We start from the raw sequence: 14,381 nt of genomic DNA on the forward strand, positions 1-14,381 counted from the left end.
TCTGTAGAACATCCTTGTTCTGTTGCCACCCTATTCACTTACATGTTGAATAAACAAGGAAACAATGTAACCTTGTCGCATCCCCCACATTTTCCTCAAACTAATAATTCTTTCCAATCTTTACTCTCACACATGTCCTACTACTTGTGTTAAAAGTACTGATCACCTTCAACAGACTTCATTCTGTTCCATACAGCTAAGATACATTTTGCAAAGCCCCAAAAGACAATCTTGCCTTTTGCCAAATACATCTCACATGCCTGTCTTTTCATAAAAAGATTAATCTACTTGTCCACTTTCCTGAATTACATTTCCCTTCCCTAATCATTCCTTTTGTTCTCCTCCTAAACCCCTCAATTAACACACAACTATGCACCTCATGAATCAAACTCGACTGACTCATCTCTCTAAGATTACTGCATTCATCCTCTCGTTCCCTTTTGAAAAGCGGAACTATATGTACATTCGTCTATTCACTTGGGTACTTCCTCCCGTTAGCATACATTGAACAATCTCATCAGTCACTCCATTATTATCACTCTGACCTGTGTCAGACATATATCTAATCCAGGTGTCTTCCAGCTTCCATTGTTTTCAACTCTTATTTGTATTTTCTCTTTTTTTATATTGTATAGTTATCATAAAAGATAAAGTAACAGCTTATCTACCATTAATATAAAATGTAGTTAGCTATGTTATGCATGATCTTTTGGTTACTTGGATGAAGAAAGCACAAACAATAATTTGTTCACTGTAATCACCTAAGCGCTCGTATGAAATTAATTTCTGTGATATCAGTTGCATAAATCTATCCAGTTAATTGAATTAAACGTCTTCATATTAGTGACCCTTTGATCGCTTATGTGCCCAATAAAAATCTATAACCAGGATTTGGAACATAAAGTGCTGCTTTGGACACATATCTACACATTAAATCCGAAGGTTAAACGCGCGGACTCGGGAGTTCAAAATCGGACTCGGGACTCCAAATTTGGACTCGGGAGTCCAAATTCGAACTCGGTGTCGAATCGGACTTGGGTTTGTTCACACACAGTGGGGGACTCGGGCACGGACTCGGCCTCGGACATTTTGGACTCGGCTACAGTCCTAATGGCTATACTCGTTCCCGGCCAGATACCTTTTACGCTAGAACCATTCCCGGCCAGAGCCCTTTCACGCTAGTGCTATTCCCGGCCAGAGCCCTTTTATGCTAGTGCTATTCCCGGCCAGAGACCTTTTACGCTAGAGCCCTTCCCGGCCAGAGCCCTTTTACGCTAGAGCCATTCCCGGCCAGAGCCCTTTTACGCTACAGCCCTTCCCGGCTAGATCCCTTTTACGCTAGAGCCATTCCCGGCCATAGCCCTTTTACTCTAGAGCCATTCCCGGCCAGAGCCCTTTCATGCTAGAACCATTCCCGGCCAGAGATCTCCCTGCCGAAGAACTTCTCGGGTAGAATCTCTCACGAGTAGATTTATTCCTGACCAGATCTATCCCTAGAAGGGGCTATCCCCGGCCAAAGTCATTCCTAGCTGGAGGGGTTTGTTTATGTAATTTCTAGAATGAGTGGGTAAACGGATAGATGCGTTGAACTGAATTACTGAGATTCAGTGTATTACATCTCTGTATGACTATATAAACAGAAATAAGTGCCCGGACTCCTTAGGTATCGTAGTCTTAAGACTATACGAGGCAAAAGACCGGATGATGACAAGGAGTTTTAAGATGGTTTTAAAAGTGGAGGGAGGTTAGAGGTTAGGTCAGCGTTTCTCAACCTTTTTACCCTTGCGTAACCTTAAGAATAAATTGCATGTCTCAAGGAACCCCTACACAAAAAAAACACCTATATAATATCTTTCTCATTTTATTTTCATCGTAATAATAGGTTAGATAGATGATGTCTATATTACATTATTACAATAACCAAGAATATGTCGTGAGTGTTTAATTATATTGCGTATATGAAATTAAATCAAAATCAAAAGTTCATTAGCTTATCTCACTTGTTCTCGCGGAACCCTTAGGGACCTTTTGTGGAACCTTAGGGTTGCGGGGAATCCTGGTTGAGAAACGCTGGGTTAGGTAGTTGTTTGCTGACAACACTGAGCTTGTGGTTGGGTCAAAGGAGGGTCTAAGGCAGCTAGGGGCGATGTTTGGGAGAATATGTGAAGAAAGCTAAAAATAAATGTGATAAGGTGATGTGATGTACAAGCGGAGGGAGTAGCAGTATGTTAAAGAGATTCTTAAAAGAATGAGGATAGAGGAAGTAGTTTCTTTATAAGTATATAGGATCACATGTAGTAGGGAATGGAAAAGTGGAGGTGAATGTAGATTATATAGTAAAGAAAAAAAAATCAAGTGAGTGTCTGGGTAGAATAACAAGTGTCATAAGAACTAAGTATCTAAGATAAACTCAAGGCGGAGATTGTACTTATGACACTACATGGGACTGAAATTTAGAATTTAAGGAAGACGGAAAAGAAGAGTTGAAATGTGATTGAGGTGAAGTACTTAAGAGTCGTGGTCGGAGTTGCAAAAATGGATAGAGGGACATGAGGAGGTAAGACGGGGAGTTGGGATAGAAAGAACTACCAGGAAGAGTTGACTAAAGAGTTGACTAAAGAATAGTGGGGGTGTTTGGTCATATGAAAAGAACGAGTGAGAGCGGGCGAGATGGCTAGGGTAAACGGGGGGTTTGGATACAAGGGGAATGCCTGTAGAGCAGGGAAGAGAGAGGTCAAGAGATATGTGTGAGTGGACAGGGGTTGTGGAAAGAGCTATCAGGGAGAGTTGACTAAAGAATATGGAGAGGAGGGTTGTCCGTATGAAAAGAAAGAGTGATAGGGGAGAGATGGCTAAGGTAAGTGGGGGGCTTGGATACAAGGGGATTGTCCGTAGAGCAGGGAAGAGAGAGGTCAAGAGATATGTGTGAATGGAAAGCGGTTGTGAATGGAAAGTAAACTGACGCGAAACGAAGGAATTTCTTCTTCTTGTCTGCTATATATTCTTAAGTGGATGAAAAGGGAGGGAAACGATACAATGAATAGGTGGTGTTAGACCAGCTTCGGCTGCTAGGGAATGCTGTGGAGGAACTGTACCTTTCTGCATTGTTTTTGACCCGTGGAGTTTTGGGGATGGGGGACAAGGATAGCCCTTCTTTCAGAACGAGTTGAAACAACAGGGACAAGAAATGGATGTTGGATGGTGTGGGATAGAAGGAGTCAATATGACCTAAGGACTTTACGGAATAAATTCCCGTAGCATTCTTCTATGATCACAGACAAGTGTTCGCTCATGGAAGAATACTGAACCACTTCATCACCTTCGCTATTCCTAGTTTCTGCTGTTCTCTTTAAATTTCATCTGTACCAATCCGAGTACGTCATCTCTTCTTTTCTCAAACACACACACACACACACACACACACACACACACACTACATGGAGGTACCCCAACCCCAGTGGGTTAGAAGTTGTGTGTGTTTGTGTGTTTGTGTGTTTGTGTGTGTGTTTGTGTGTTTGTGTGTGTGTGTGTGTGTGTGTGTGTGTGTGTGTGTGTGTGTGTGTGTGTGTGTGTGTGTGTGTGTGTGTGTGTGTGTGTGTGTGTGTGTGTGTGTGTGTGTGTGTCTGTGTGTCTGTGTGTGTGTGTGTGTGATTCACCATGGTCTTGGATCACGTGTTGGATCCGTGATCGACAGTTATTACCCTCTTGGATGAGAGCTCAGTGCTCGTATGACCGATCAATGGGTAATCCTGTGACCCCAACTCCCCGCCCACGAGAGTTTGAGTAACACCCCGCAGCAAAGCGATACTGAAATTATTTCGGCTCTGGGCGGGAGTCGAACCCGGACCGTCGTAGTGGCAGGCGAGAACTCTAACCACAGCACCACGAGGTGTGTGTGTGTGTGTGTGTGTGTGTGTGTGTGTGTGTGTGTGTGTGTGTGTGTGTGTGTGTGTGTGTGTGTGTGTGTGTGTGTGTGTGTGTGTGTGTGTGTGTGTGTGTGTGTGTGTGTGTGTGTGTGTGTGTGTGTGTGTGTGTGTGTGTAATTTACATACGCACACGATAGTCCATGTACAAAACTCGTTATTGACAGTTATTACCTTCATGGTTGAGAGCTCAAATCCCATATATTGCCTTGTCTACTACGGGTAATGCTGTGGCTTTACATGCACACACACACACACACACACACACACACAAATATCCTTTCCCTTGAGAGCGGAATGCAATCTTCCAGTGCTGTGATGTTTTCTTCAACCCTGGACGGAGATCGAACTCAGGTACGCTTATTTACCAAGCCAAACCGGTACCACTACACCAGTACGGCAAGCGCAAGAATGTTTGTGTGTGTGTGTGTGTGTGTGTGTGTGTGTGTGTGTGTGTGTGTGTGTGTGTGTGTGTGTGTGTGTGTGTGTGTGTGTGTGTGTGTGTGTGTGTGTGTGTGTGTGTTGTCTGCTTGTGTATAGACGTGCACACGTATACGTGGGTGATTTGGTGGGTGAGGGCGTGGGTGAGGGCGTGAGTGGGTTGGGTGGGTGTTTTTGTAATATTCATTTGCATATCATGACTATTTCGGCGTCTCTCGGTATCGTATTTCTCTTATAAGGTTCTTTCTGATCAACGAAACAAAATCTCAAATCCTTTCAGAACTTTCCGGTTCCCATAAATCTCAGCATTAATGGAATCACACTATATCTCGGTGAATGCTTGCTTGCCTGCCCGGTTGACTGCCTCCCTGGCTGCCTCCTTCGCGGGGTTCGAAAACCTCTTGACTGAGGTTAGGTTAGGTTAGGTTCCTAACCTAACGTAACCTAACCTAACCTAACCTAACCATTTGAGCCTAAAATGAACCCCAAACACAAAACCAAACTGATGCCTTGGCGGGGTTCGAAAACATCTTGACTGAGGTTGGGTTAGGCTAGGTTCCTAACCTAACCTAACCTAACCTAACCCTTTGAACCTAAAATGAACCCCAAAACCCAAAACGAAACTGATGCCTTGGCGGGGTTCGAAAACCTCTTGACTGAGGTTAGGTTAGGTTAGGTTCCTAACCTAACCTAACCTAACCTAACCTAACCCTTTGAGCCTTAAAATGAACCCCAAAACCCAAAACGAAATAGATGTTAACCTACCTGTAACCCAGTGGAAGAGACTGACGACGATCAAGAGTCTTCGATCCATTGTGTTCTTAGAGAGAGACCAACGAGATCCCAAGAATAGATGAAGGGACTATGAATCCCCTCAGGCGACTTCCCAGCGCCTGCTGAGGCTACTGCTGTTTCTGCTACGTCTGCTGCTTCTGCTGTTACTGACGTTTCTATTCATGGATGTTGCGTTCGGCAGGAATAACAATAAACGTATCGACTCTTGTGACCCAAAAATTCTTCCTTATGTCCACTCAATCTATCCTTATCGTCTCAGGCAATTAGACGTTACATGGGAAGACTACTTTAAACGATCATATACAAATATTTCTCTCGGTTCTATGCATTAGTCGGTAATATTAAATCAGTTTCTCTTTCCAAAAGGCAAAAAGGTCTGTGTGGATCTAATTTCCAACTATTTCCTCTCTTATATTTCCTTTTTATAGGTAACAATTCGAGAGAAAAGACGAAGGCGAAGGAATTTCAAGATCTAAGCAATAAATATTCCCCCGTCCTTAACTTTCTTTCCTTTTGTTGGTGATAAGTGAAGTATTAATGGATAATCTGATTTCCTTTCACGTTTCCAGAAAATACGTCGCCGAAGTAGTTTTCGTAATCGCCAATCAATCGTATTCTTTCCTGAGTCTCTTCTTTATAACCAAATCTAAAGTGCTACAGGGAAGGCTGGAACGTGTGTGTAGTAAGTAATTGCTGTCTCTGGTATTTGTACACCCACACACACAAGCACACGTAACAATTGGAATGTGCAACACACTAGGAATGTTTAGTGTTTCCTTGGGTTTGGTGTGGTTGACTTCTTTCCCCCAGATGGAGGACGTCAGAGGTCGTTGGTGTTTTTTCTTGTGGCCGAAGTTTCCCTGTGAACGATGAGTGACAGGAAGGTTTATAAACCTCCACTTGTTTTCTCCACAAATACACTTCTTTCATCCAAACTCAAAAAATATGCGAGATCAATGATCTAGACATATATCTAGAACATATCGTACGTTCGCGAGAGTGAGTAAAGTATATATGTATGTGTGCTACATATACTTATGCACATATATTCATTATGTATCAGACAAGAGCGAACCGAGAACCAAAGCAATTCTTCTTGTTTTGGGAATCTCTGGTTGGCGAACTCCAAAGCCCTGAGGAGATCCTTTTCGTTTGTAGGATTGATATGTTGATGTTCTGTTCTTCTTATCTCTCCTTCCTCTCGTTCCGCTCAGCACAAGTTTTTACCCTTTTCTTTAACTTCGTTCGCCTACTTTCGTTGTTTTGTCCCTCCGTACAGCACAATTTTTTACTCTTTTCTTTAACTTCGTTCGCCTACTGTCGTTGTTCTTTCCCTCCGATTTGCTGTCCTTTTCTTTAATCGGATGCTCTTTTGGGCGGTGCAAGTGGTCCAGCCGGCTTTTTTTCCTTCTCGCTAATATAGCTTCGCCTTTATTTTTCACTCCGTTGTGCCACTTTTGCAAACACATCAGTAAGAACGTATTTGGGATTTCCGAAGAAGGCTACGTCGTTCCTGCAACCATTTCTAATGATTTTGGCCGTATCCAATTTTTCCATCATTATTTGTTTTTATGACTTCATTCAACGAACTGTATTTCCTACGCCTTGCTCTCTATCTCTCTCTCTTTCTCTCTTTCTCTCTCTTTCCTTCCCATCAACGGGATCTTAAACTAAAATCGTCTTAAAGTGGAACTTTTCTAGTCGGTACTATTTTTTCTTTTTTATCTTCTTTTATTTGCTCTATCGCTCGGATTGGTCAAATTTAAGAGAAAATGGGCTCTCCGTTCTCAAGCCGGTAGATAGTTGCCCATTTGTTACACTTTTTTTTTTATACCAAATGATCTTTAGTCTCTATTCTTTTCTCACGTTAACGTTACAGTCGTTTATTTCCTTTCGCGTTGAACAGACGGGTAATTAGCGTTGCCAGCTCTTAGATGGAAATGGATATACCTTCATGCGTTCAAGTCGGAATGAGTCGGTCAACAATGAAACCGACATTATGTTTGTTCGGGTGTGTCTACTTGTGCGGTGTTTGCCTCGACTTTTCGTTATTGTACAGCGGCTACTTTGCTCTTTTTTATCATCACCAGTAAAGCGTTTTTTTTTATCTAAAAAAAAATCCTTTCAAAAGAGAGCCTCAATTTCTTTTCATGTACGCTAAACCCGAATATGGTCCGGTAATGAATTATCACATACTGCAAGCGTAGATAATGATTATTTTGTGCTTCTATAGATTTCTGTGCAGTAACTTAAAATGCGTATAAACTTTAGCTTAATGTGCATAACTTATCTATATTTATATTAATATCAGAAAACCTTTACCAAAGCAGTAATCTTAACTTTCGGCCTCATAACTAAAGTTCTTTTCTAAATGTCTCTAGAACTAGACTATCTAGCACCAAGCCTGCCATTGTTCATAAACAACTCCTTGGTAGTTATAGGATATGTATTAAGAGACATGCGCTATTAACTATGTGTTTTTCCTGATTTTTCAGTTGTATATGCATTTATTGTCAATTAGTGACATTTCATAGACATGCAGTACAACCATCGGGTTACATTTTTTTTAATTGATGGCCAATGACATTGCATTTAATCACGTACAAATGTTTTTAAGTATATAATTTATATTCACCTTATGTTCGTCTTCACAACACTACTCATCACAGTTCAATTCTCACTTTATAGATATAATTTCATGATATGAATACAGATTATGTTTCTATTTTGTATCAAGAAGAGTACATATGCTTATATTCTTAAGTTGTTTTTTTCTTGATGAAAATGAAAACAAAACTAGTTCTTAGGACTCCGTAAAGTCGTCTGTCACCTCTTAGGTGTTGTATCCACGTGGCGAGTCGAAGTCACGCGGGCAACCGGTAAAAGGAGCTCAATTTGAACCTCAACACGACAATGCTCCCTCAAATGTCTCTTTACATCTCTGGAATCTTTCTCCCCATTTGATTTCCGTTCTCAAGTCACTTCCATTTACGTGGTATATTTCTACAAAGTTTATGTGCGTTAGGCTAGAAAAATTCCTTATTTGAATGTTTTCTTTTTGATCAGTGAAGTGATGTCTAAGACTCTTTTCTTTCAATAAATGAGTATGATAAAATATATTCCTGTCTGTTTCACATACCTGAGTTTCCGAGAAATTATTAACATGAATAGTAAATGTAGTATTAGTAATTTCAGTAGATGTGGCCACAGCGTTTCCCAACACAACCACAACAATCCCACAGCAGCTGCAATATTACAGCCGTTTCGTCACAATTCTATAAAAAACCTGTTCCTTTCGTTTTATCCCCTTAGTTCCATAACCTTCCGGCTTCAGTCCATGTTATGGATTTCCTCTTATTATTTTCTTATTCAATCACCTTCACATATTTCCCTCCACCATCACTCCACCCTCACGAAGAAAACCTACAGAGGAGTGTGTTTGTGGGGGGAACAACAGGTTATATCTCGGGGTTCTTAATTCTAACAAAACATCATAACCAAACTCCCCCTCCCCCTTTTTCTCACTAAGCTCACACGCCAGGAAGCTTTCTGTAACCACGAACTGTTCAGACGACGAGTGGTCAGCTACCCCCACCAGGCAGGCAACCAGCCAGCCCACTGAGATTGACTGGCCAGTGTGGAGAGCTCCCACGCGCCTTAGCCGAGAGTTGGGCGGGAACTAGACATCGCAGGCACCGGGTTCAACGTATATGGCTCCTGGCGCTGGGAAGCAGTTAGGAGCGGCGCGTGGAACAGGGCGACGTGATGCGCACATAATATTCTTACACATGATTTCATTAGAAACCTGGCTATGATTTAGTGTTCAAAGACGAGATGGGTTTATGCTCTCTGGGCGAGGGGAAGGGGTTGACATGGACGTGTTCCGTGGAAATAGATGATTTTATCTCTGAGTTTCAAGGTTTCTTTTTTTGTCTGACGTTATACCTTCGGAGGATGTTTCGTGTGTATATGTATGATCAGTGGATTTGTTGATATGCTAATTGGCTAGAGACATAAGCAAACACACACACACATACACACACGCACACACACACACACACACACACACACACACACACACACACACACACACATACACACACACATACATACATTCATACATGCACACACATAAACACACAGACATATATAAACACATACACACAAACACATACACATACGCACACACACACATACATACATACATACATACACACACATATATAAACACACACACATACACACACATACACACACACATACATACATACATACATACATACATACATACATACATACATACATACATACATACATACATACATACATACATGCATACATACATACATATATACATACATACATACGTACACATAAACACACACATATATAAACACACACACACAAACACACACACACACACAAACACATATATGTATTATATATACATATATATATATATGTATATATATATATATATACATATATTTAAATATAAGAACATAAGAATGAAGGAGACTACAAGAGACCATAAGGCCTACAATAGGCAGCTCCATATCCATCACCACCTGTCATCCCCATCCATAAAGTTGTCTAATCGTTTCTTAAAACAACTGATAGTTTCAGCGCTTACTACATGGTTACATACATACATACACACACATACATACATACATACATACATACATACATACATACACACACACACACACACACACACACAAACACATATATGTATTATATATATATATATATATATATATATATATATATATAAATATCTATAAATATATATATATATATGTATATATATATATATATATATATATATATTTAAATATAAGAACATAAGAATGAAGGAGACTACAAGAGACCATAAAGCCTACACTAGGCAACTCCATATCCATCACCACCAGTCATCCCTATGCATAAAGTTGTCTAATCGTTTCTTAAAACAACTGATAGTTTCAGCGCTTACTACATGGTTACTAAGTTTATTCCATTCGTCGACCACCCTATTAGTAAACCAATTCTTGCCTATTTCCTTTTTAAATCTAAATTTGTCTAGTTTATAACCATTTCTGCGAGTCCTACCCTGTTGTTTTAATATGATGACCTTGTTTGCATCACCTTTGTTAAAGCCTTTGATCCACTTGAACACCTCTATTAGATCACCCCGCACTCTTCGTCTTTCCAGAGAGTGTAAGTCAAGGTGACTAAGTCTCTCTTCATAAGGCAAATTTCTGAGTCCATGTATCATTTTGGTCATATGTGTGTGTGTGTGTGTGTGTGTGTGTGTGTGTGTGTGTGTGTGTGTGTGTGTGTGTGTGTGTGTGTGTGTGTGTGTGTGTGTGTGTGTGTGTGTGTGTGTGTGTGTGTGTGTGTGTGTGTGTGTGTGGGTGGGTGGGTGGGTGGGTGTGTTTGTATGTGTGCGTGTGTGTGTGTGTGTGTATGTGTGTGTGTGTGTGTGTGTGTGTGTGTGTGTGTGTGTGTGTGTGTGTGTGTGTGTGTGTGTGTGTGTGTGTGTGTGTGTGTGTGTGTGTGTGTGTGTGTGTGGGTGGGTGGGTGGGTGGGTGTATGTGTGCGTGTAAGGTCACAGCATTACCCATAGATTGGTCATATATGAGCTCTGAGCTCTATCCCAGGAGGGAAATAACTGTCGATCACGAATCCAACACGTGATCCAAGACCATGGTGAATAACACACACACGCACACGCTCACACACACACACACACACACACACGCACACATAAATTTACATATCCACCCTACACTCACATGCCCGAATTTTGAAAGAATTAAAAAAAAAACAATAATAGCAATTCCAATAGAAATTGTTTTGAAAAACACTGTCACAACAAAGAATGTACCAAGAGAAAGGGGATTACCAAATATTATTTCTTTATTAAAAAAACGAATGAAAAGTAGAATCCACATAACTGAAAACCAATAGTGGGTGACCACAATCATAGGAAAAGTAATGGAGACAATAGAAAGAAATGTTTTGAAACATTTCTTAAAGTATATATAACAGTCTAATGTTAGGTTAGGTTAGGTCTCCATATTAGGTTAGGTTAGGTTAGGTTAGGTTAGGTTAGGTTAGGTTAGAAAATTAGGTTAGGTTACATACTGTCCACACATATATAGATTAGGTTAGGTTAGGATAGGTTAGGTTAGGTTAAGTTAGGTTAGGTTAGGTTAGGTTAGGTTAGATTAGGTTAGCTTAGCTTAGCTTAGCTTAGCTTAGCTTAGCTTAGGTTAGGTTAGGTTAGGATAAGTTAGGTTAAGTTAGGTTAAGTTTTGCTAGGTTAGGTTAGGTTTAGTTAGGTTAGGTTAAGTTTGGCTAGGTTAGGTTAGGTTAGGTTAGGTTAGGTTAGATTAAGTTAGGTTAGGTTAAGTTAGATTAGGTTAGGTTAGGTTAGGTTAGGTTAGGTTAGGTTAGGTTAGGTTAGGCTAGGTTAGTTTAGATTAGGTTAGGTTAGGTTAGATTAGGTTAGGTTAAGATAGGTTAGGTTAGGTTAAGTGAGATTAGGTTAGGTTAGATTAGGTTAGGTTAGGTTAGGTTAGGTTAGGTTAGGTTAGGTTAGGTTAGGTTAGGTTAGGTTAGGTTAGGTTAGGTTAGGTTAGGTTAGGTTAGGTTAGGTTAGGTTAGGTTAAGTTAGGTTAGGTTAGGTTAGGTTAGGTTAGATTAGGTTAGGTTAGATTAGGTTAGGTTAGGTTAGGTTAACTTTGGCTAGATTAGGTTAGATTATGTTATGTTAAATTAGATTAGGTAATGAAAAAAGTCACCATGGCTTGAGTGACGGCATGTGTCTGAGTGACGGCGCCGAGCAGTGGAGCACCCCGGACCCCACCGATCAGCGAGCGTTAGTGATGAAGTGTACAGTTGATCTATAACCTAACATATCCTAACCTAACATAACATAACCTAATTTATCATAACCTAATCTAACCTAACGTAGACTAACCTAACTTAACCTAGCCTAGCCTACATTGTTGGGGTGATTTATATTTACAAGCTCAGTTCTGGGGTTACTGTTATTCACAGGCTAATATATAGGGTAGCTTACCTATACTCGTACATAGGTACCCTGTGGTTGTTGATAATCACAATGTCTAAAAAATATACCGTTAAGCCATGATGTTTATGGTTATTAGTCATATTTTATGGATCATAATATCACTGAAATAATACACACACCAATATGAGTAATAATGTGAATAAAAGTATATTTAAGATAGATAAATCTTATCCTTGGTCTAGAAAGTACGTATAACAGAAAAGTGAAGAACAATGGGAAGGAGAGCATGAAAAGTCTCGAGGCAACAGCTTAAGCTATCTACGTGACCTGTTTTTGGTCCACAATGCTTAGTGCCCTTGAGATTCGTACCAAAGCTCCTTCTTACAATTTTGAAACAAAAACTTTGCTATCCTGGTTCAGAATGAAGAGTTTATAGAATTGGCATATGTACACAAAACATAACTAAAACATTACATAAAAGTACTATTGTGTGTGTACTCTGGCTAAGAATGGGAAGTTTGTAAAATTGCCATATGTACACAAAATATAACTAAAACATTACATAAAAGTACTATTGTGTGTGTATGTTTTAAGACAGATGGAACCTTTCTAAAAGCTCTGCCTAGGGATTCGAACCCTGACCTGTGCGTGCGTCTTGACTTCGTGATTATGCACACACAGGTCAGGGTTCGAATCCCTTAGCAGAGCTTCTAAAAACTATTGTGTGTGTACATTAGATATACGAGTATATTCATGAATTAAGATATATTGGTTGAACCATAAGAGGGTTGCTAGCTTACATTGCTGAGTTAGGGTCTATGTTGCTAGGCAACCGAAATCAAGCAATTAAGAAAAGCTAAGGAGACTACGCCAGAAAGGCCTAGTTGCGGCCGAAGCCGTCACATTTGCGTCATGCGCTTTGGCTGTTGGGGCAGGTAACAGTCACTGCTGGGAAACGGAAAAGAGTGCGAGATTCGAACCCACAACTAAGCGAATGTGAAACCAGCACGTTCCTACTTATGCCACCAGAGCAATTAGCTATCTTGAGACAAGTTCCCAGGCTTTATGCTATTCACCTAACCTCAATTAACTATCTTGAGACAAGTGCCCAGGCTTTATACTATCCATCTAACCTCAATTAACTATCTTGAGACAAATGCCCAGGGCTTTATACTATTCACCTAACCTCAATTAACTATCTTGAGACAAATGCCCAGGCTTTATACTATTCACCTAACCTCAATTAACTATCTTGAGACAAGTGCCCAGGGCTTCATACTATTCACCTAACTTCAATTAACTATCTTGAGACAAGTACCCAGGCTTTATACTATTCACCTAACCTCAATTAACTATCTTGAGACAAGTGCCCAGGCTTTATACTATTCACCTAACCTCAATTAACTATCTTGAGACAAGTGCCCAGGGCTTCATACTATTCACCTAACTTCAATTAACTATCTTGAGACAAGTACCCAGGCTTTATACTATTCACCTAACCTCAATTAACTATCTTGAGACAAGTGCCCAGGGCTTCATACTATTCACCTAACCTCAATTAACTATTTTGAGACAAGTGTCCAGGCTTTCATACTATTCACCTAACCTCAATTAACTATTTTGAGACAAGTGTCCAGGCTTTATACTATGCATCTAACCTCGTCTTTGTATTCCAGTGTAAACTCGTTTATATTTCATATAGGCTCTTTCCACTCCTGAGAAAAACAGTCACTGTTTGCTTCTTGTATACATTGTGTCCTTTGGTTAGTATTAAGATTCGAAGATTAAATGTTATCTTTACTCGTTATTTTTCCAGATATTTAAGATATACTATGTTTCTAAAATAGGTGAAAATAATTTTTACCGTTGTCTTTCTTCTTCAAAAGGAAAAATTCGTGTTCATTTTGCTGTTGTTGTTTTTTTCACACACAGAAGAACATGCGCTCTAGGCATGATCGTTAGTTTTACTACCATATATATGTACTTTAGTATGTTTGTTTCACCTTTTCGTTGAACTAAACTAAGACTAACAAATAAAATCCCTTTTGGTGTTAAACGATATATGCGATAACAGAATGAATGTAGATTACATGACATCATATGATGCCTTAAGAGCACCACGTAGATATAACTGTGAAATGGATTAATATCACATCTGTTCCCGTGATTTGAGCATACATACTCATCCTTGTGTTTGT

General features: G+C 40.0%; 1 protein-coding gene across 3 annotated transcripts in view; it reads right to left on the bottom strand.

Annotated features, from left to right (window-relative positions):
* The window catches only part of LOC143028412 (uncharacterized), a 185,917-nt gene extending 177,092 nt beyond the window's left edge, over positions 1 to 8,825 (bottom strand). Inside the window, exons 1-2 of one of the 3 annotated variants that reach the window (XM_076190452.1) lie at positions 8,723 to 8,825; positions 5,130 to 8,298 (exon numbers count right to left, since the gene is read on the bottom strand). In XM_076190452.1, coding sequence (XP_076046567.1) covers positions 5,130 to 5,178 — 49 coding nt within the window. In that variant the 5' untranslated portion in view covers positions 5,179 to 8,298; positions 8,723 to 8,825. Of the gene's footprint in view, positions 1 to 5,129; positions 8,299 to 8,684 lie in introns of all 3 variants that reach the window. The other 2 variants (XM_076190451.1, XM_076190450.1) reach the window with 2 other exon arrangements.
* Positions 8,826 to 14,381: the final 5,556 nt, after the last annotated feature.

Source organism: Oratosquilla oratoria, chromosome 9, assembly GCF_046742065.1.
Source record: "Oratosquilla oratoria isolate Oo_2021 chromosome 9, ASM4674206v1, whole genome shotgun sequence".
Lineage (NCBI taxonomy): Eukaryota > Metazoa > Arthropoda > Malacostraca > Stomatopoda > Squillidae > Oratosquilla > Oratosquilla oratoria.